The 21,729-nt window shown below is 41.6% G+C and overlaps 1 protein-coding gene across 1 annotated transcript in view; it reads right to left on the bottom strand.

Moving 5' to 3' along the window:
* Positions 1–21,729, bottom strand: part of LOC126291600 (ankyrin repeat and SOCS box protein 3-like) — a 291,789-nt gene that overhangs the window by 47,250 nt on the left and 222,810 nt on the right. Inside the window, exon 9 of the mRNA XM_049985135.1 lies at positions 14,284–14,425. Coding sequence (XP_049841092.1) covers positions 14,284–14,425 — 142 coding nt within the window. The remainder of the gene's footprint in view (positions 1–14,283; positions 14,426–21,729) is intronic.

A 21,729-nucleotide genomic window follows, 5' to 3' on the forward strand; every position in this document is an offset into this window, starting at 1 on the left:
CAGCTGAAGCAGTACAGCTCATCAGCATGTGAAGCCATTCCGCCAGACACATTGTCAAAGGTTTCAGGCAATTTCATTCAGTGACTACGCCATATTATTGCTACACATGATGGATATGTGGGAAGTATCGTACTATAGAGTTACCCAGGCCGCAGTGCCATCTGTTGTTGACAATTGTAACTAATGTAATTTCGAAAGTTTGTCTGCCTGAAAATGTACTGTTGTCCCAAGCATATTGCAACAAACTGTGTATTTCTATCGCTGCTCGTTTAGTTTGTATTGCCATTTCAAATATACCGGTCATTTTTGAAACACCCTGTAACTACCTCAGTTTGAATGGTGATTGTGGAGCAAAGTTGCTTGAAAGTGAACTTTTACAACATATATAATAAAATTGTTTTTCCATATATTGATTTCTTTATTTCAAAACATCTCTTACTTTCTGCATAGCCCTTGTAGAAAAGTATGGTGGGTAGGATTTGCACACAGAAGCCATAGAAGTATACCAGAACTAGGGAGATTGTAGGTAGGAGTGTGTGTGTGTGTGTGTGTGTGTGTGTGTGTGTGTGTGTGTGTGTGTGTGTGTGTATGTGTGTGTGTGTGTGTGTGTGTAATGAAAATATAGCAGATTACATCTGTTTTTACAGTAATGTTAGAAAGGAGGAAAGGGCCAAGAAACGGACTTCAATACCCACTCCATAAGCAGCACAGAAGAGAGAGAAAAAGCTGGGAGGAAACTGATAAGAGGAAATCGCTAAAAATCATAAGATGTGGTCACACAATAATCAGTTCTTGGTTTATGCATCTACAAATGAAGCTGACGAAGTTGTAACAAACTGTCTTAGCACCCACTGCTTTGCTGACAAAGACAGTATTGTCTGCACAGACTTTTTGTCCTTTCTTAATTGAATAACTGAATTTTTATGTTTTTCACAAATTGCACCACCACCTTAAGTTTCCATGCCAATTAAGACCATAGCAGCATGGTCTTTTCCAAATGTACTTCTGACCAAAAAGTAATTCTGGTACCTAGTGACCCCGATTTTTGTTAATTGTGGCTTATGCACTCTTGTGATATTTCCATACAAACTTTCATTCTAATCTAACTGAGAAATGAAGTAACAGTTTTCATAGATATAGCTTCAACATTTTTTTAATAAAACAAAAAATTTCCCTAAAAATTTTTGTCCCCTATTTCACTCCCGTAGGGTCTGAATTTTTAAAGACACTTAAATATATATTATTTCCAACTGAGAAGTCAAATATTAATTTTCTCAGATGTGACTCTGAAAATGATTTTGTAGTACTTTAATAATTATTATCTTTCAAACATACTTTCATATACCATTTCACCCCCCCCCCCCCCCTCTCCCCCACCCTCCTCCAAGAGGTTAAATTTCTAAAAATGCTGAAACATGGCTTTTTATTTCTGAGCAAGAACCAAAATACCAATTTTTGTATCTGTAGCTTCACAACTACCTTAATAGAGACATTTTTGCAAAACATTTCATTCCCTACTTCACCTCTTTAGGTGTGGAATTTCGAAATATCTCTTATAAACGTCGCCTACAGTATAAGACCCATACCCTCACCAAATTTCAAGTTTCTATCCTTGGAGGTTTGGGCAGGGCAATGATCAGTCAGTGGCCAAGTCAAGCAGTCAGGACATTGTATTTTATATGTAGAGATTAACAGTAGTACTAGAGATCATAAGCACTCTCAAAGACAAAAATTTAAAATTAGTGGAAGTAGAATGGAGGAAGAAAACTTGCCAATTGAAACACCCTGAAAAGAGAAGGGAAAGACTATGAAAAACTTGGCTAAGGGGCTCTCAAGAAATGATGGTAAGAAGATAAATGGTTGGTTAGATGATTGTGAGATGTGGGAGGCGGAGGAAGAGGGGAGGCAAACATCAAGGTCATTGGTCCCAGCATCTAAGGCAGTGGTTCTCAAAGTTTCTGAGTTTTGGGAACATTTAATAGGCAACAAATAATTGTGGGCACAGAATAGACATTTCTGAGGAATATTTTACAACAGGAAATTGATACTGTGACAAAATAACAATTAATATATTTTTTTTTTGAATTTTGCATCCAGACTACAGAAAATACAGTAACACAATATGAATGAATAATTTTTGAATGAAAGTGTGAGAGATTCAAGAAGCATGATTGTCAGCTGAATGCAATGGATGAGGACCCTGTTATCTCCTACCCTGCTGAGACAAAAGGCAAGAGAAACAACTAAGTGAAACATACTGAAATGAAATAATGCAATAAAACTAATAATTACTTGTAATTATAGAGGAACGTAATAATGCAATTCAAATTCTACTATTTCTAGTGTTTATGAGAAACATGAGCCTGATGTGTCCTCATGATTTCTTCAATGTTTGGAGATATATTTGGGAGGCAAACTATCATTTCCTCATCAATATGTTGAAGAGTTCCTCTAATCTTACATTTTATTGTGGTGAGGGCAGAAAATCCTAGTGCACTTAAATGTGACATTGAAAAGTGAAGTAAAATGTTCAAAGCCTATTTAGATAATGACACACATTCTTCTTTTATAGAAACCCAGAAGGCGTCAAGAGAGAATTCCTTATGCTTAATCAGTAGTCCACGATCAGGAGATATAGCTCTCCATTCTTCTTCTTCTTCTTCTTCTTCTTCTTCTTCTTCTTCTTCTTCCTTTAATATTAAGCCAAAATCACCGGAAGTTTCCACGAATGGGATTCATATCCAGTTGTACTGTTCAATGCCAAGGAATGGAAATATTAACTCAGTTTCTCTTCTAAACTTGTCTAATGATCTACTATTATTAAAAGTATTCAATTTATGTATGTGCTCCTTTCCAACAGGAACATTTCCAAGTTTTGTTGAACAGATTTTCTTTTCCATATTTGTAGTTTTCTGTGAAATGGTTTAATTTTTTGGTGGATGTGAGGATATTTTCTTCTTTCCCTTGCATGCTAGTGTTCAAAATACTGAACTGCTGAAATATATCAGCCAAATAATGCAATCTGGAAAGACAGTATTCACTCTAAAGGAGGTTGCAAAAACAAATGTTTCATTTCTTTGAGAAACATGAGAAGTTCTTGTCATAGCTCTTAGCTCATGTGCACAAGTAAGTACTTTCCCCCCTTGAGCACCAGTTAACTTCTGTCTGTAAAAGCTACAGTCTGTTCTGCCTCCATATTGATACAAAGCTTTTTGAATCAATGGGATTTGACTGGTATTGTTTTAATAAAATTTTCCATTTGAACAAACTGCTTTGAGACCTCTCTCAATTTTTCTCCCAATGCTTTTGGTATTAAGACTCTCCTATAAAGAAAGTAGTGAGTTATCATAAGACCACCTTTTTTTAGAAAAGAAATGAGGCCCTTAACACAGCCTGCAACTGAATGAGTGCCATCTGTACAAATGCCTATACACGACTTGCATGTTAACTACCTCTTATTGAGATAATCATTTAAAATGTTGAAAACATCCTCACCTTTAGTAACTACATCTCATTCTTTGCAAAAAAGAAACTGGTTTACTATTTGATCTTGATTAATGAAATGGACAAATGCTAAGAGCTGTGATTAGTTGGTAATGTTGTTGATTCACCAACTTGCAATGTAAAGTTTGAGTGCTCGAGTTTATTACTGCATAAATTTTTGTCAATATCAGTAGACATCTCTATAACGTGCCTGTTAACTGTACCTTTCAACAAAGGAATCTTGCTTATTTTCATAGCTTCTTCATTCCCATCATCTTCATGACTTTTTTTCCCCAGGTTGGCTAAGTGACTCACCTAAAGTATGAGCTTTCATAATCTTTGCTAGTAGTTCAAAGACTTGGTAGGAAATGATCAGAGCTTTATCAGAAACAGGCATTACACTTTTAAAAGAATTTGATGCCCTTGTTTGTTGTTAAATGTTTGTTCAGTTTACTCAGAAGCAGATATTCATTTGCCATTTTACACCCATATACTAAGCATAGTGGGAAAGGATAATCTTCACTCCCAGTCTAAGTGAAATCATAGCTTAAGTAGCTTTCATTGTACTTACCAGTACGCTGATGTTTTGCTTTTTTACTTGCACTTATCGTTTGCTCACTTCCAGAATCAGTTTTTCAGCAATCTGTCCATTTTATTTGATTGTATTTTACTTATATGATTCACTTCTAGCAATTTCTATACATGCAGTACACTGTACACAAAAAACAAACTTCACGTATGCTAACACCACCTCATTTATACATCAACCGAAAGCTCTGTAGTAACACCAAGTGCACAACAATGGAAATGCTATTTCCTTCTGGGCCTGGATTCTTGTGCCACCGTGGGTTAGCAGCATTGCCAACAATAATTTTCAAGATCCATTAACCTTGCAGTATGCTTCTGTCTAATCTGTTGGATCACTAAACTGCAGTGGATATGATGCTCACAAGCAGCAAGGCTTCATGAACAATGATGATCATTTAAGTCTTCAGGCATTCCTGACGAGATCTTGGCATGTGGAATAATTGGGTCTATAACTGGATGTTTGTGTTGCTCTGGCACATTATTTCAGCCAAGTAACTCGTTGCCTTTCTTCAGGTGCTACCTGAGACTGCCGCATTGGAGGATCTTGTCCAGTATTTATGCCCAGAGAGCGCTGGATGCCCTCTTTGCCGTCCGCACCCACCTGGCATTGCCTGTAATGTGTTGTCTCTTCCCCAGTGTTCCCTCAGATGTCTGTGCCTGAATTGGTCTCCATCTGTGGCAGCTCTCTGAGGCCCATCATTTGTTGGGCATTCCGTTCGCAGTCCACACCCGCCTGGCGCTGCTCCTGCGGTGTTACTATTTCTGAGGAGTTTCTTCGTTGCTTTCATTGGGCCCTGATAAGCTCCAGAGTTTGACTCCACACTGAGCTGAGATGGTAACCACTGTCTCGGTTTATTAGGTTGTCTGTGACATCGATCTTGATGGCCCCCTTTATGACACTGTCCCAAAATCTTGGGGTCTGTGTCACAATTTTGGTGTTGTTGTAGTCCATTGAGTGACCGAGCTCCAGACAGTGCTCTGCTATGACAGATTTGGTTGCCTGTCTGAGTCTGGTGTGCCTCTAGTGTTCTTTGCACCTGATGTCCACTGTCCTGGTTGTCTAGCCAATGTATGATTTTCCACACTGGCCCAGGATGTTGTAAATGTCTTTTACGTAGCCACAGGTCACCCTTCTCACCTACCTAGCATTGTCCGAATTTTGGAGCGTGGACAGAAGATACTCTTTACATCATATTTTGAGAGAATTCTGCTGATCTTTGCAGAAATAGGTCCAGCATATGGCAGGTATGCCACCTTCTTCGCCTCCTCTGGCTCCTCTTCTGTACCCTGTGGTTGGCTGGTAGCACGAAGTGCCCTTTGAATGTCTGTGGAGGAGTATCCATTTCTGCTGAACACCAGCTGTAGATGTTCTATCTCTGTGGCCAGACTTTCCGTATCCGACAGAGCCCGAGCCCTGTGAACTAATGTTTTCACGACTCCATTCTTCTGTGCCAGGTGTTGGCAGCTACTGGCTTGAAGGTGTAAGTCAGTGTGGGTGGGTTTATGATACACACTGTGCCCCAGAGTGCCATCTGTCTTGCTCTTGACCAGGACATCCAAGAATGGAAGCTGTCCATCCTTCTCTAGCTCCATAGTAAATTTTATACTTGGGTGGTGTTAATTTAGATGTTCCAAAAAGTCATCTAGCTTCTCCCTGTCATGGGACCAAATGACAGAAGTGTCATCGACATACATAAGAAAGCACTTGGGTTGTTAAGTGGCTGATGCAAGTGCCTGCTCTTCGTACTTTCCATGAAAAGGTTGGCTACCACTGGTGATAAAGGGCTGCCCATTGCCATTCCTTCCATTTGTTCATAAAATTGACCCCCATAAAGAAAATATGTTAAGGTCAGTACTTGCTTGAACAGGTCGAGCAGGGCACTATCGAACTTCTCTTGAATGATACTGAGTGAATCGGTGAGTGGCACTCGTGCGAAGAGCGACACCACATCAAAACTGACCATGATGTCAGAGTCCACGGTGTGTAGCTGCCTTAGCCGTTGTAGGAAGCTATCAGAGTTCTGAATGTGGTATGCACATTTGCCCACATATGGTGCCAATATCTTCTTCAGGTATTATGCAGTGAGGTATGTCGCTGTGCCGATGTTACTGACAATAGGTCGAAGAGAGACCCCCTCCTTATGGAACTTGGGGAGTCCATAGAGTCTGGGTGGTACAGGTGCTTTGGGATGAAGCTTCTTGATGACCTGTTCAGGTAGACCTGTCTCCTTCAGCAACTTCTGGGTCTTCTTGTCCACCTTGTCAGTGGGGTCTCCATCTAGTGGTTTGTAAGCAGTGTCTTCCAGAAGTTGCTAGGGAGTGTGAAGGACGACCTGGGGCTACGTAAACCAGGCATTTACAACATCCCATGCCAGTGTGGAAAGTCATACATTGGCCAGACAACCAGGACGGTGGACGTTAGGTGCAAAGAACACCAGAGGCACACCAGACTCGGACAGGCAACCAAATCTGCCGTAGCAGAGCACTGTCTGGAGCTCGGTCAGTCAATGGACTACAACAACATCAAAATTGTGACACAGACACAAAGATTTTGGGACACTGTCATAAAGGAGGCCATTGAGATCAAGATCACAGACAACCTAATAAACCGAGACAGCGGTTACCAGCACAGCTCGACGTGGAGTCTGCCTCTGGAGATTATCAGGACCCAACAAAAGGAACCAAGAAACTCATCAAGAAGTAGTAACACCACAGGAGCAACGCCAGGCAGGTGCGGACTGCGAATGGAATGCCAAATGTGGGTCCAGACCCAGACAGCTGCCACAACCACAGATGGTGGACTAGCCGGGCGCGGACATGTGGGAGCACCAGGGAAGGGCCAAAACCTGAGGAGGTATGTGTGGTTCACGAACGGAATGCCCGACACAGAATGGGCCTCGGACAGCTGCCACAGATGGCGACCAAGTCAGACACGGACGTCCGAGGGAGCACCAGTGAAGAGAGAACACATTACAGGCTGTGCCAGGTGGGCGCAGACAGCAGAGAGAGCACCCAGCGCCCTCTGAGCATAAATACTGGACAAGATCCTCCGATACGACAGTCTCAGGTAGCACCTGAAGAAGGCAATGAGTTATGTGGCCGAAATATCATGACAGAGTGACACAAACATCCAGCTGTAGACCCAATTATTCCATATGTCAAGATCTTGCCGGGAAAGCCTCAAGAGTTACATCAGAAGACTCTGTGGGGAGATGATGTATCTTAATATCAAGAAGCTGGATATTCTTTGACAGAGGAAGGGAGGATGCTGAGTTCTCTCAGTTTCCTTCCAAGATGCCAAGATGGGGATGTAGTTACTGTCTTCGCCAGGTTCAAGCATCATGTCAACACCAGAATGGCAAACAGAATCAAACACCATGCCAGTCTTACACTGGTAAGAGAAAGAGTGTGTGACATGTGCCACCGCCTAGATGTCAGGTCCAGGGAGGTGCTGTATCTCCACCTTTCCATAGCAGCTACCCTGACCCGAGAAGACTGGGACCAGGTTGATGGTTCCACCTGGTCCTTGGCTGAATGCACCATAAGGAAATCAACAGCATGTCAACAGGCCAAGTTTGAGCGCCTTAACAAGAAGGTACAACAGGATGGGGACACACGGACAGCGGTCAACCCGAGCGACAAGCAGCTCGATGGGGCCGCCTCAAAAGCACTCGGCAAGGGCCTCAACTTTGCAGTGACTCCCAGAAGCATACCTGTTGCAGACATCATCAATTCAGTTGAGCAGGTCATCAACACACTACCTGCCAATGTGTCTGAAGAGATCTGCAGGGAGACCTGCAGGGCACTCACCAGGACGAAGTCCCCCCAAATCAAACAACTCGAGCAATGAGAGGGTGGCACTCAGGCAGCTAGGGGAGGATTACAGCAGTGTAGTTCTGTCAGCTGATAAGGGTAACTGCACAGTCATCTTAAACAATTTGGAGTATGATAGGAAGGTGCAACAATTTCTGGAAGACACTGCTTACAAACCACTAGATGGTGACCCCACTGACAAGGTGGACAAGAAGACCCAGAAGTTGCTGAAGGAGACAGGTCTACCTGAACAGGTCATCAAGAAGCTTTATCCCAAAGCACTTGTACCACCCAGACTCTATGGACTCCCCAAGTTCCATAAGGAGGGGGTCTCTCTTCGACCTATTGTCAGTAACATCGGCACAGCGACATACCTCACTGCACAATACCTGAAGAAGATATTGGCACCATATGTGGGCAAATGTACACACCACATTCAGAACTCTGAGGGCTTCCTACAATGCCTAAGGGAGCTACACACCGTGGACTCTGACATCATGGTCAGTTTTGATGTGGTGTCACTCTTCACACGAGTGCCACTCACCGGTTCAATCAATATGATTCAAGAGAAGTTCGATGGTGCCCTGCTCGACCTGTTCAAGCAAGTACTGACCTCAACATATTTTCTTTATTGGGGTCAATTTTATGAGCAAACGGAAGGAGTGGCAATGGGCAGCCCTTTATCACCAGTGGTAGCCAACCTTTTCATGGAAAGGTACGAAGAGCAGGCACTTGCATCAGCCGCTTACCAACCCAAGTGCTTTCTTAGTGCATTTTACTCAGTGTGTCCACTTCATCAAACTAGTCTTCAATAGTTTCCATGAAAAATAACGGCTTGGTGGTGGTGAAAGGACCGAGCAGTCCTGGCACTGACAAGGTAATGGGGAAAGGGTTCCACCCCAAAACAGTGAGATTGGCCCTCCTCCCAGGGAAGCGACAGCCACAGGATTATAAGAAGTAGCATTAGATGATCCATTGTCAACTGGAGAGATGGCCATATAGAAACAGCAAGCTTTAAGCTTAATGAATGCCATATGCGAAGTGCCCTACCTTATACCACCCACTCTGATTAGGAGCTCTCCCCAAGGGTACTACCTAGCCACAGCAAGGTCGGTCTGGCATTGTGGCCATTGCCAGGCGTTCTGACGTCCCTAAAATGAGAAGCAACTACTTCTAAGCATACGAAGGGAGGTATGAGCTCAGGTATCAGAAGTGTGATCCATGTGTTGTTAGGGCACAACCAAGAGCGTACACAATTACCCTAACACTGGTTACAGTGCTGGATATATAGTGTTAAAGGACAAAGATGTCAAGGTAAAGATTATTGATGTGAAAAGGCCACATGTCTAAGATGCTAACTTGGATGATTTTCCCAGCTGGCTCATCCCAAAGAGAAAATATTTAGAAGAGTAGATCAAATACCATATGAAATTGAAACTGCTGACAAGGGAAGAGGAAAAAAGAAAAAGCAAGAACAAAAACTGGAAGGAACACCAGAAATCAGGATGATAGCTGAGCCGATGTAAGCAAGCACACCAAAGGAAAGGGAAGGAGGGGCCAGGGGATTAGGAGCAAGGACAGGCAGCAAGGGACATGGGTAAGGAAATGAAGCCCACGAAGGAAGAAAGGGCTGTGATATGCCTTGGCCCTGTCAGCACCACACACAAACTCGGGCGGGCGAGAAGGGGAAGACGGCGGGCGGGCGAGAAGGGGAAGACGGCGGGCGGGCGAGAAGGGGAAGACGGCGGGCGGGCGAGAAGGGGAAGACGGCGGGCGGGCGAGAAGGGGAAGACGGCGGGCGGGCGAGAAGGGGAAGACGGCGGGCGGGCGAGAAGGGGAAGACGGCGGGCGGGCGAGAAGGGGAAGACGGCGGGCGGGCGAGAAGGGGAAGACGGCGGGCGGGCGAGAAGGGGAAGACGGCGGGCGGGCGAGAAGGGGAAGACGGCGGGCGGGCGAGAAGGGGAAGACGGCGGGCGGGCGAGAAGGGGAAGACGGCGGGCGGGCGAGAAGGGGAAGACGGCGGGCGGGCGAGAAGGGGAAGACGGCGGGCGGGCGAGAAGGGGAAGACGGCGGGCGGGCGAGAAGGGGAAGACGGCGGGCGGGCGAGAAGGGGAAGACGGCGGGCGGGCGAGAAGGGGAAGACGGCGGGCGGGCGAGAAGGGGAAGACGGCGGGCGGGCGAGAAGGGGAAGACGGCGGGCGGGCGAGAAGGGGAAGACGGCGGGCGGGCGAGAAGGGGAAGACGGCGGGCGGGCGAGAAGGGGAAGACGGCGGGCGGGCGAGAAGGGGAAGACGGCGGGCGGGCGAGAAGGGGAAGACGGCGGGCGGGCGAGAAGGGGAAGACGGCGGGCGGGCGAGAAGGGGAAGACGGCGGGCGGGCGAGAAGGGGAAGACGGCGGGCGGGCGAGAAGGGGAAGACGGCGGGCGAGAAGGGGAAGACGGCGGGCGAGAAGGGGAAGACGGCGGGCGAGAAGGGGAAGACGGCGGGCGAGAAGGGGAAGACGGCGGGCGAGAAGGGGAAGACGGCGGGCGAGAAGGGGAAGACGGCGGGCGAGAAGGGGAAGACGGCGGGCGAGAAGAGGAAGACGGCGGGCGAGAAGAGGAAGACGGCGGGCGAGAAGAGGAAGACGGCGGGCGAGAAGAGGAAGACGGCGGGCGAGAAGAGGAAGACGGCGGGCGAGAAGAGGAAGACGGCGGGCGAGAAGAGGAAGACGGCGGGCGAGAAGAGGAAGACGGCGGGCGAGAAGAGGAAGACGGCGGGCGAGAAGAGGAAGACGGCGGGCGAGAAGAGGAAGACGGCGGGCGAGAAGAGGAAGACGGCGGGCGAGAAGAGGAAGACGGCGAGAAGAGGAAGACGGCGAGAAGAGGAAGACGGCGAGAAGAGGAAGATGGCGAGATTGGGGTGCTTGGTGACAGATGTGGTATGCTGAGAGAGCTATAGGACTTCAATGCAACGAAGATTAAAATAGTGAAGAAGATAGATGAAATGCCAGTTCTCTTTTAAGATAGTTACAGGAAACATTTGACTCATAAAGTAATACATGGCTGTTAACTTAAATACAGATTAGGTAGTAGAAAAAATGAAAGGTGATTAAGTTACAATTCAGGATTACATAAGGTGTGTGGTGTGTAAGGCAAGTTATACAAAACACAGAAAGGAATGACCGATGTACCATACCTCATGTCAAAACTGTTTAAGCTCTTGTGGTTTGACTATGCTATTGTACAATTCTTTATTCATCCAGTGAATCTCTACAAATTGTGGGATATCATTTGTACATGAATGCATACATGTACACATGTTACACATAAACAAACTATAACAGTTCAAGAATTAATTCTATTAGATCTTGGTTTCTGAGCTTTGTTCCCCTTAGGATGCAAGAACAGCCGAGATCAAAATTGCCCATGTCATAACCTTAGAACACCACTAAATAAAACAAGTTGAAAGCAACTACACATTATGCCCAATCGATGGAAGGAAAGAGTGTTAAAAACAAGGACTTTCCCTTGAGAAAGGTCCACAAAATACACTGTAGAGACAGTGGAGGTCCCAAACTAGAGATTACGTTTTCTTTGCCACACATTTCTAACAGATAAAAAGCAAAACATGGTTGTCAGCCCACACATCATTCGCTAAAATGGTCAATAGCTTCGATGCCAAACATACACTGAAACACATGCAGGAAATGGTGATCCATCAAAGTTTGATCACAATGAGCATGAAGTGGTGGAGGATCGCCACATAACAAATGACATGCCCAATATGCAACCTAGCTAAAATGATCATGACAAGAGGACCAAGAGGTGGTCACCCAAGCTGTTTCAAGTGGGTTAATTTCCTGGAGCTTGTTTCTGTAAAGAGAAGATTAGTGGTGATGCAAAGTGACACCATTTGCTAACAGGTGGCAGCACAAAAATCTGCCAAAGGAATGGAAGAGCTCACAGGTCAAGGTAGGAGGACTGCAGGCTTGGCAGCAGCTTTAGTGGCCTTATTTCCTGTCAGACTGATATAAACAGGAACTTACTTTAGGAGCAGTAGCAGTCTTGGCATGTTCTTGCTTCAAATCTGATGTACTTCACATCGTCTAAAAATTCTGCAGCTCAACAGAAGAAGTGATCCAATTTTTCCTGCCCAGATATTTTATCAATGAAAATGATTTTTTAAACCTCTGCCTCTTGCTCTACTAGTCAGGATTTGATGAAATTTTAAATTACAATTTAGTGTATGGTCATTTGATTCCAAGATATGACTTTTGTACTAGACAATAAAGTGGTTAGTATATCTGAGTAAATTTACCATTACATAAAGCTTTTTGGAGACACTATATGTGTACAAATACCCAGTTACTAATGGTGCATGTATTGAGTTGTGAAATACAAGAAAACACACTGAGAGACAAACAAATCTTGAAGGTGCACAACATGATTTCATTATAATAAATGTGAGGGTTGTTGGAAAGTAATGCCCAAATCACTGTAGCTAAGTTAGTGTTGCATAAACATTGAAACATGTGGGCAGACTTTAATAGGACTCAGTGAGGGACACTATGAACTGTTTGATACCGCACGAGACAACATTGCGGTATACCACCCAGCCCACCTTACACAGAACACAGTATGTATTGGAACATCTATTGCTTCATGCTTTGCGATCAGATGCTAATGAATACATTATATACATGATGTACTATAACAAATATCTTACTAGCCTGCAAAGTGAAAGTAATTAGCCAGAATCTGTAATTACCAGTAATGCATTATTTTGGTATCAGCAATTTGATAGTGCCTATGGGAAACTAATTACATAACTTTTGGAAATACTAAGTAATGATGTCATGATAATGTTAGCATATAACACCAGACTGTAACTAATTAGCAAATTAAACACTAAAATTTGATGATTTCATGTAAAGCCAAATTAACAATTAAAAATGTTTCATGACATCAGATGTAATTAAACTCGCATAGGAATCAAGGTACTAAAGAAGACAGACTCAGAATTCCTGCATTAATTTTGTAAATTCACTTTCTAGAAATTTCTGATATAAACCAATGACCTTTTTGATGTTCTGACAAAACAAAGTTTTCATATAAACTGTGAAACTTGTAATCTTAGTCCATAGTCTGTATAGTTCTCAAATTTATGTTAGCACCAATTCAGTGATTAATAAGAAATCTGTGTTAGCCACATTTCATAACTATTTTCATCTCAAAACCTAAGAACTAACACTTGAAACTATATTCATTATAAATGATTATTTGTTTACTTCAAAACTGTATTGACAGTATTTTGTAATAAAACTTTCTAAATGAAATTCAATAAATCTATTTTGTAAACAATGAGACCAAAACAGCCTGTATTATCAAGAAGGGTTAGAAGCAGTGTTACATGTTAAAACAAGAAAAGGAAAGAAAATTCAGGTTGTTGTGTTGTTCTCTGACAGATGGTCTGTGTAACTATTTTGTTGAGAAAATACACAACAGTCAAAAAGATGATTTTCTGGAGCTGACTATTTTATAACACAGACCCTCAAAAGTTGAGTTCTCAAGACTATCTGGAAGTGGATTAAGCACCCTAATGTACAGTTTCTTCAAAAGGTTAGAGATTTCTGTTATAAAAGCTAAATAGCTAGCCTTCTATCACTTAATTAAATTAACAGCAACTAGTTATTAAGTTAGTCAATGTCTTTAAGCATTGTAAAATTTAATTAATCAGAAGGTGGCTACTGCTAGTTTGCCTTTTTCATCAAATGATGCCAGTTTGATAACACCATCATATTTCACAGCTGGTGGGATGACTAATTGTTTTAAACATCTTGAACTGTCACAGTGACAGTTCAAGATGTTTAAAACACTTATTCATTGCACCAACTGTGAAATATGATGGTGATACAATAATTGATAGTAATGAACATTGCTCCTGTGAAAATTCATCAACAGGTAAGTGAGGTGTTTGGCCCCCAAGGTAATGAAAGACAGTGAATTGCTTAAGTGGGTGAGGGCTGTCAGGGACAGATGGGATAATATCCATGATGAAACATGATCAGTTGAATATCAGAAGACTGTCAAAGTCATGGTCAAAAAGATTTATGAGGACTGGTGATTCACAATTTCAACTTAAGCATTGGAATTTCCAAATGCAGTTAAAAGTGCTTTGCACAAGTGTGTGTGAAAAGTTGCAATTTCCTCATAGGTGCCAGACTATCATGTAGAATATTATGACAAATATTTAAACAAATATACATTCTATGTAGAAAAACTGAGAAACTTTTAAGGAATTAAAAAAACAATTTCTTGCAAAATCTGCAATTGTTTATGTTTTGTAAGAATCTGACCTTACTTTCCCAATAAACTTACTTGTGGCTTACAGTTAGAAATAATGTACATTTATGCATACCAAGGATATCCAGCATCAGGATCAGCACCTTGGTCTACAAGAAACTGAATGAATTTTTCCTTTACTTCTTTACATGCTGCTGAAGCTGTAATGGCTGCTAATGGTGGAACTTCAAAATGGTAGGAGGCATTTACTGAACACCCTGTAAAAGAACATATCAATAAAGCAAAATATAAATATTAATACTCTTGCAAAACATTAAAAAAAAGAAGAATAGCATAAGAAGGATTAAAAAGAGTAATAAGTAGAGCATGAAGTGGTTAGCTGGCCAGGTTGTGTGTTAAATCCATGCCAAAAGAGCATTTGTGTTGTGACTTGAGCTCTCAAACAGCCCTTGAACTAATTCACTGCAGCTACCCACCACAGAGCCACAGTCACCACTGCTGTCCACTTTGCTGGCCAGTCTCTTTACAAGTATAGGCTGTATGATATTGTGCACTCACTCTGATACCATTCTTTCAGTCATCCACACAACATTCAGTGTATACATTGTCCAGTCAATGTGACCCTCTGTCAAATGCCTGAATAACAACTATTTGCAGCATGGATTGCTGTGAAAAGTGCAGGACGATGATGATGGTGATGATGATGATAACAATGACAATTACAGGGTGTCCAGAAAAGGGCTCCCTGATTTCAAAATTAATTATCTCGAAAACAAAGATCAATAGACGAATGCAGTAAATGGTATGTTTATTATGAAAGCTGTAAGAAGTTTATACAGCAGTTTGAAATAATAGTTACAAAAGCTGCTAACAGATAGCACTGTACACTGTACAGCTCATATCAGCATACATAAGTGAAATAATCATATGAAAACAATCTTTGCAAACAGTCACATCACAATGTTTTCAAAATGTTCACTATTGGCACTAAAGAGGTGGCGCAAATGAAAAATGAAATTCGTCATCACATTTCGTAGTGTCTCAACCAAAATGGATTCACATGCCACAGAGATCGCCGATTCAACCTCGTCCAGCATGGCGGGATGCTTCGGGTAGACCATGTCTTTCACTGCCCCCCCCCCCCCCCCAATAAAAGGTCACAGGGAGTCAAATCCAGCGAATATGGAGGCCAATCCATGCCTGCACCAGTAAATTTGGGATATTCCAAAGCAATGACTCGATTCCCGAAGTATTCCTCAAGAAAGCGAAACACTTGTTCGGTCCGGTGTGGTCAGGCTCCATCTTGCATAAACCATTCAGAACCTGGTCGATCCTCTAACACTTGCTGTGTGGCGACAAATTGTTCCAAAATTGCAACGTAATGTGCACCAGTGACCGTTTCTCAAATGAAAAAAAGGGGCCAATAATGCCTCTGCTGCATACTGCAGCCCACACAGTAACTTTAAGAGAATACAGGGGTTTCGTGTCACACCAATATGGGTTTTCAGAACCCCAAAATCGCCAGTTCTGCTTATTCACGTATCCATTCAGGTGGAAGTGTGCTTCATCTGTAAACTAGATGCAGCCAACATCAAATCCTTCACTGTCAATCATTGTGAGCACCTGCTTAGCAAAGGCAACCCTTTGTTGCACAGCTAGTACGGGTATGGCCTGGTGCATTTGAATTTTGAATGGAAACATGTGTAGGCTCTTTCTCAGTATTTTATGTGTGCTGGAACGCTTCAAACCAGTCTCAGATCCAATCAATTCTACAGATGGATGACATTGGATTTCACTGAATAATTCCCGAAACTGTGGCGATATTTTCAGGCATAACTGCGGTTTTGCTTGTAGCCAACATGCCCCACTAGATCATCAGTTACGCTGCCTGTTCATTGAAATTTTGTGAAGAGCATACAAATTGTTTTTGCATCGGGTCCTTTTGGAACATTAGATCACGCTTGAAAACTTCAGCTTGTTGGCATAGGACTCTCTTATAACCTATGGTACCCTAGCACCAAGAAAACGCGTTGTTCAATGGAGTACATGGTTTCAATCTCTTCATTCGGTATGCTATCCTCCTTTCACATTTCAATAGTGAAACTGATCGCTCTGGGCTTCGAATCACTGTTTATACTAGGCACTACGTATGGCGATTACAGCTCCATACGTTAGTAGCTTTTGTAACTTTTATTTCAAACTGCTGTATAAACTTCTTACAGTTTTCACAATAAACATATCATTTACTGCATTCCTCTATCGATCTTTGTTTTGAGATATTTAATTTTGAAATCAGGGAGTCCTTTTCTGGACACCCTGTATGATTATAGGTGAGGGGTGCTCAACATCATCGTCATTGGTGCCGTGACAGGAAGTCAGCATGCCAACCTCATGGGTGGAGATGAAGGCAGAGCAGTTTATAATGCATTAAATTCTGCATTCATTCGCCACCAGTTTAGGGATGATGCCTGACAGTTCACAAAATGTCAACACTTTTAACACTGGAATCAGTATAGGCAAGGATGGTGGGCAGATATCCACTGAGACTGAGGGCTGCCCTGATATCAATATATGAGAAAGATGTGCAGGAATTGAGTTTTTGAGAGTCAAGGGTAATGACAGGGATATGGACATGTGCTGATTCCAGTGTTGTGGCAAGCTGTGCTAGGTTTCTCAGATGAGGGACCATGATGTGAACAGCCTGATCAAGATGGTCCCACAAATTCTCAATTGGGTTTAACTCCAGGGAGTTTGGTGACAAGGGGAGCACAGTAATCTGATGCTATTCAAACCACTCACATACAGTGTAAGCTTTGCTTTTGATAGATGCCTCTGCCATGAGGAAAAACAAATTGCATGTAGTGGGGTGGACATGATCCCCAAGGATAGACGCATACTTAAGCTGATCCATTGTGCCTTCCAGAATGATTCCCAGGGCATGTCATGAAAACATTCAGCAGACCATAGCCCTTCTGAATGATTCTGCCAGCTTGTTTATTTTCAAATGTTTCATGCCATCTGTGTGATGGAGCATAAACATGATTCATCTGAGAAGATCACCTGTAGACACTAAGTGGACATACAGTTACTGTATTGGTGTGCAAATTCCAGACTTCATCACCAAAGAACAGTGGTCAGCACAGATGCATGAATCAGCCTGCAATGGAAGCCCATGTGCAGCAATATTTGCTGAACACTCCTCATCTATGGCCTGTGGTGCACGCACCACAGTTGCCTTGGTGCTGCTTTAGGATAGTGGAATGTTGCCTTGTAGGGTATACTTTAACCACAGGGCCATGCAAACAGTTCACAAACTAGACATTTTTTAAATACTTTCACCTTTAGCCCCAAACCAAATTACCATGCCCTTTAGGAATGTCTCGCATCTGGACAAAGCAGTGGTTGAATGACCAGTTAAATGTAAAAATATAAAGGATTACTGTGAAAAAAATGAATGTAGCTTTTTAAGCAGCTCTTCTGTGAAACTTGCCAGACCAAAACTGCTGGAAGAAAGTATGTTGTGGAGATATGCCATAGCCATGGCCTGTAAACACACCCAGGCTGTGGCTAAGTCATGGCTGTGCAACATCCTTTCTTCCAAAAGTGCTAGTTCTGCAAATTTTGCAGAAGAGCTTTTTTAAAGTCTGGAAGGTGGGAGATGAGCTCTGAGGATGGGTCATGAGTCATGCTCTAACACCTCTTCTTTCTACCAAACTAAAAGGTTAAAATAAAGAATTATAACAAGAGATCCATTTTATCTTCCAGAGAAGTTCTGTGTCTTTATGAGTAAGGAAGAAATTGCTTTGTAAATGCTTCAGCCTCATAGTATTTTGTAATCCACAAGCAATGTAATGGCAAGAGGCTTGTAACAATTTCCTATATATTAACAATTGTAAAATTTATTGTTAGACTCAAACATTTAGTATCTGAATTGTATACTTCAACATTCATGTTTAACATATTCAGAATAATAATATGTGTCATCCTGAAACTATTATTCTAGGATTGTATTGATTATTCAGTGGTGGTGGTGGTGGTGGTGGTGGTGGTGGTTGTGCCAGTGCAGGGTTGTTAGAACCCATATGTCACAAGCCTGGAGGACCAAACACTGACCCAAACCCACCAGTGTGTGTTCTTGCATCCAGTCACATCAGTCCACAAACTTGACACAGCTGTTACAAACATGTCTTTACCTCAATAATCAAGTTTGTAACAACTGTGATCTCCAACAAAGATCACCACAACCAGTGTCAACCTGAAACAATCATAAAGGATCAAAAAGAAAGATGTCCACTATCCCAGGCCCCACTACATGTACTGGACTTTGATAATACAAGTCAAAACAATGACTCAGAATTGTACAAAGTCTGCGATTGGAAACCAGATCACCTACCTGTTCACTAGGCAGACGTACTATACACTGTGCCACTGGACTTTCCTACTGAGCAGATTCTGGTGGACCACAAACCTTGTGAAAAAGAGAAGGGTTGGAGTTCCTGAAAGCCTCTTTGCCAAGAATTCATTGGCACACACTATGCAATTACACTGGTCAAATTAGGTGAAATTGAATACCTTATTTATTCACTGGAAGAATTTCACATCAAAGTCCTTCAACTACAAGATATGGGTTTCACAGACAAAAACCATTTCAACATAGAGAATTACTGGATATATGAAGGAAATCTGCTGGCAGAAAGGTAAAACTGACAGTGCTTGGCATAGTATTTGCAGTACTCAACTCATTTATAGATAACATCTTAGTTTTCAAGTCAATATATTGAAGAGGCTTCACAATATTCTTCAGATTAAGAATAAAAGGATCCGCGATCATCACAAAAAAAATGATCACAACACAAAGAAACCAGAAAAATCTGAATTCTAGGAAGATATGAAAAAAAAGAAAATACCTGAAATAAATGTTAAAATTGTATTACCAGACCTCACAATGTGCAGATAGGCAAAGAGACAAGTCCAAGGAAATTATAGGTCCACAGAAAGCACTAAACTGAGAAACAAGAATGGAGAACCTCTGTACATTGTCAAAATTTTAGCTTAAAGTTGAATCAACACAGTTTTAAGAAGACAAAACAAAAACTCAACATGGAAAACATCTAAAAACACATGGGAAGATGGACAAATAGATGACACAGTCATAACAAAAAATTTAGGGGAAATTTTAAATGTGAGAATATACAAAGGATTGTTTGAGTCCTACCATCACCCGCTGCAAGTAAAAAAATCAGTCGAATCGGAAGAAACGAAGACAATACAGAACAAAATTATAAAATCAGATGCAAAATACTTGAAAGTAAAAAAAAAACTGAAATTACTGAAGAAATTATTTGAAATACAACAGGAAACAAGACAGACATCACAAAGACATTTCAGAAGGCAGTGTACTTGGGTCAACCTCTCAGAAAATGCAAATGTGTATGGCAGAATGCAACTTGTTATCAGGCCATTGAATGAAGAAGACAAGCATGGTGGAAGTTTAGTAGTAACAGAACAGAAACATGGCAAAATTTTTGAAAGGTCCTGAACAGTCCTCAAAGATATTAGAAGATTGGAAAGAACATAGTACAGATGTTGACTAAATGAAATCAAGGACTACTTAAAGAAAAGTAACATTAGCAATTACTACACAATGTTCAGGCAAAATATAAAGTGTTCTCAGCCTCCATCTCCTTCAAAAGGGCAGAGTCCTAAAATACTAAAGAAAACTTCAAAATTATTAAAAATACTTAGATAATCTCCTGAACTGTGAGAAGCCTAAAGAAAAAAATTAATGAAAAATTACACCAAATCCATATTTGAAATGGCCTGTAATCACCAAGGTCGAGGAGATAAAGAAAGAACTAACAAAACACCCCCGATAGAAAGCGGCATTATAGCTGAGATTTGGAAATTCAAAGACCAAAACATCACAAAGTAAATTTGTAAAATTATCACAGAAATATGAATTGTGAAGAAAATCCTTCAGGAACAGAAATGTGTATTGATCCATCCACTGCACAAAAGGGGCAACAAGACAAATGCCAATAATCACTACTTACAAGCCTCTCTTCAATTGATTACTTGACAAAATTGGAACCAAAAGCCAATACTAAGATATGTGGAAAACAGGGTTCAGAAACAGGAGATTATGTACTGAATATATTTGGAACCTGTGAACACACTAAGGTCAGACAGACAACAACAGAAAAAATGGGCAGTCATACAGCAGATACCACATCCAAAATACAATTTATGGTAAAATTCTCAGGACCATTCCAGATACATACAGGGATCAGCCAAGGAGCTAGTCTCGCATCATTTTTGTACAATATGATTTTGGACAAAATTATTGAACAATGGGAAGAAAACCTAAAAAGGATTCTAGTATGAAGACCTTGTGCAAAACAAAGCAATCATAAAATGTGTGGCATGTGCAGATGACTTGGCAATACTCAGCAACAACAGACAGGAAACATTTGAACACTTACATGAAGTCTGCACCAAAAGTGGTCTACAGACATCATATGAGGCAATGAAATATATGGAAAGGAAGAACAACAATACACAGGACATACACCCAAAATTTGGCAAGGTTAAAAGAGTGGAAAATTTCAAGTAACTAAAGGATTATAGGAAAGTAGGAGGATCAAATAAAGCATAAAACAGAAAGTACACCAAATACTTTAGAAAGCACACAAACTTACATGGACATACTACAATAAAAGAAACACATCAAACCAATGAAAATTCAGGCTCTATATTACAGCTGTACCACCAGAAGCACTCTACACAAACACTGACCACAACCACGGAATCAGATATCACAAAGACAGGAAGAAAGAGACTGTAAAATCCACTGAAATGTTCTCAGAGCAACACATAGAGCTGGCATATGGACAAAGAGCCCAACAAAAGGATCATACAAAAACAGAGATACTCTCATACACGATCAGCAAATGCCAACTAACATTCTATGGACACATACATAGAATGAAAAACAGATTTATAATGAGGATTTTTGATATACTGGTAGTGAATAGTTCAATTAAGAAACACTTGGCTTCAAGAAATAGAAGATGACCTTAAACTATCAGTAATAAATAGGGAAATGAAAGAGAAAAATTCGGAAACTAAATTATGAAAATGACATTTGAAGTAAAAAAGAAAAATAATAGGAAGAAAAGAAGGAAATCATAGACAAAACAGAAGAAACAGGAGACAATACTCCATATGCATGCAATTTGATTAATAATCACTTGTGAGGAATGGTATTAAAAACCTTCTGGAAATCTAGGAACATGGAATCAATCTGAGTTCCCTTGTTGACAGCACTCATTACTTCATTGGAATAAAGAGCTTGCTGTGTTGCACAAGAATGATATTTTCTGAATCCATGCTGGTTATGCATCAATAAGTCATTTTCTTCAAGTTGATTCATAATGTTTGAGTACAGTAATTGCTCCAAAATCCTACCTCAAATTGAGGTCAGTGATATGGGTCTGTAATTCAATGGGTTACTCCTATTTCCTTTCTTGAATATTGGTGTGACTTGTGCTACTTTCCAGTC

Source organism: Schistocerca gregaria, chromosome 9 (genome assembly GCF_023897955.1).
Source record: "Schistocerca gregaria isolate iqSchGreg1 chromosome 9, iqSchGreg1.2, whole genome shotgun sequence".
In the NCBI taxonomy this organism is placed as follows: domain Eukaryota; kingdom Metazoa; phylum Arthropoda; class Insecta; order Orthoptera; family Acrididae; genus Schistocerca; species Schistocerca gregaria.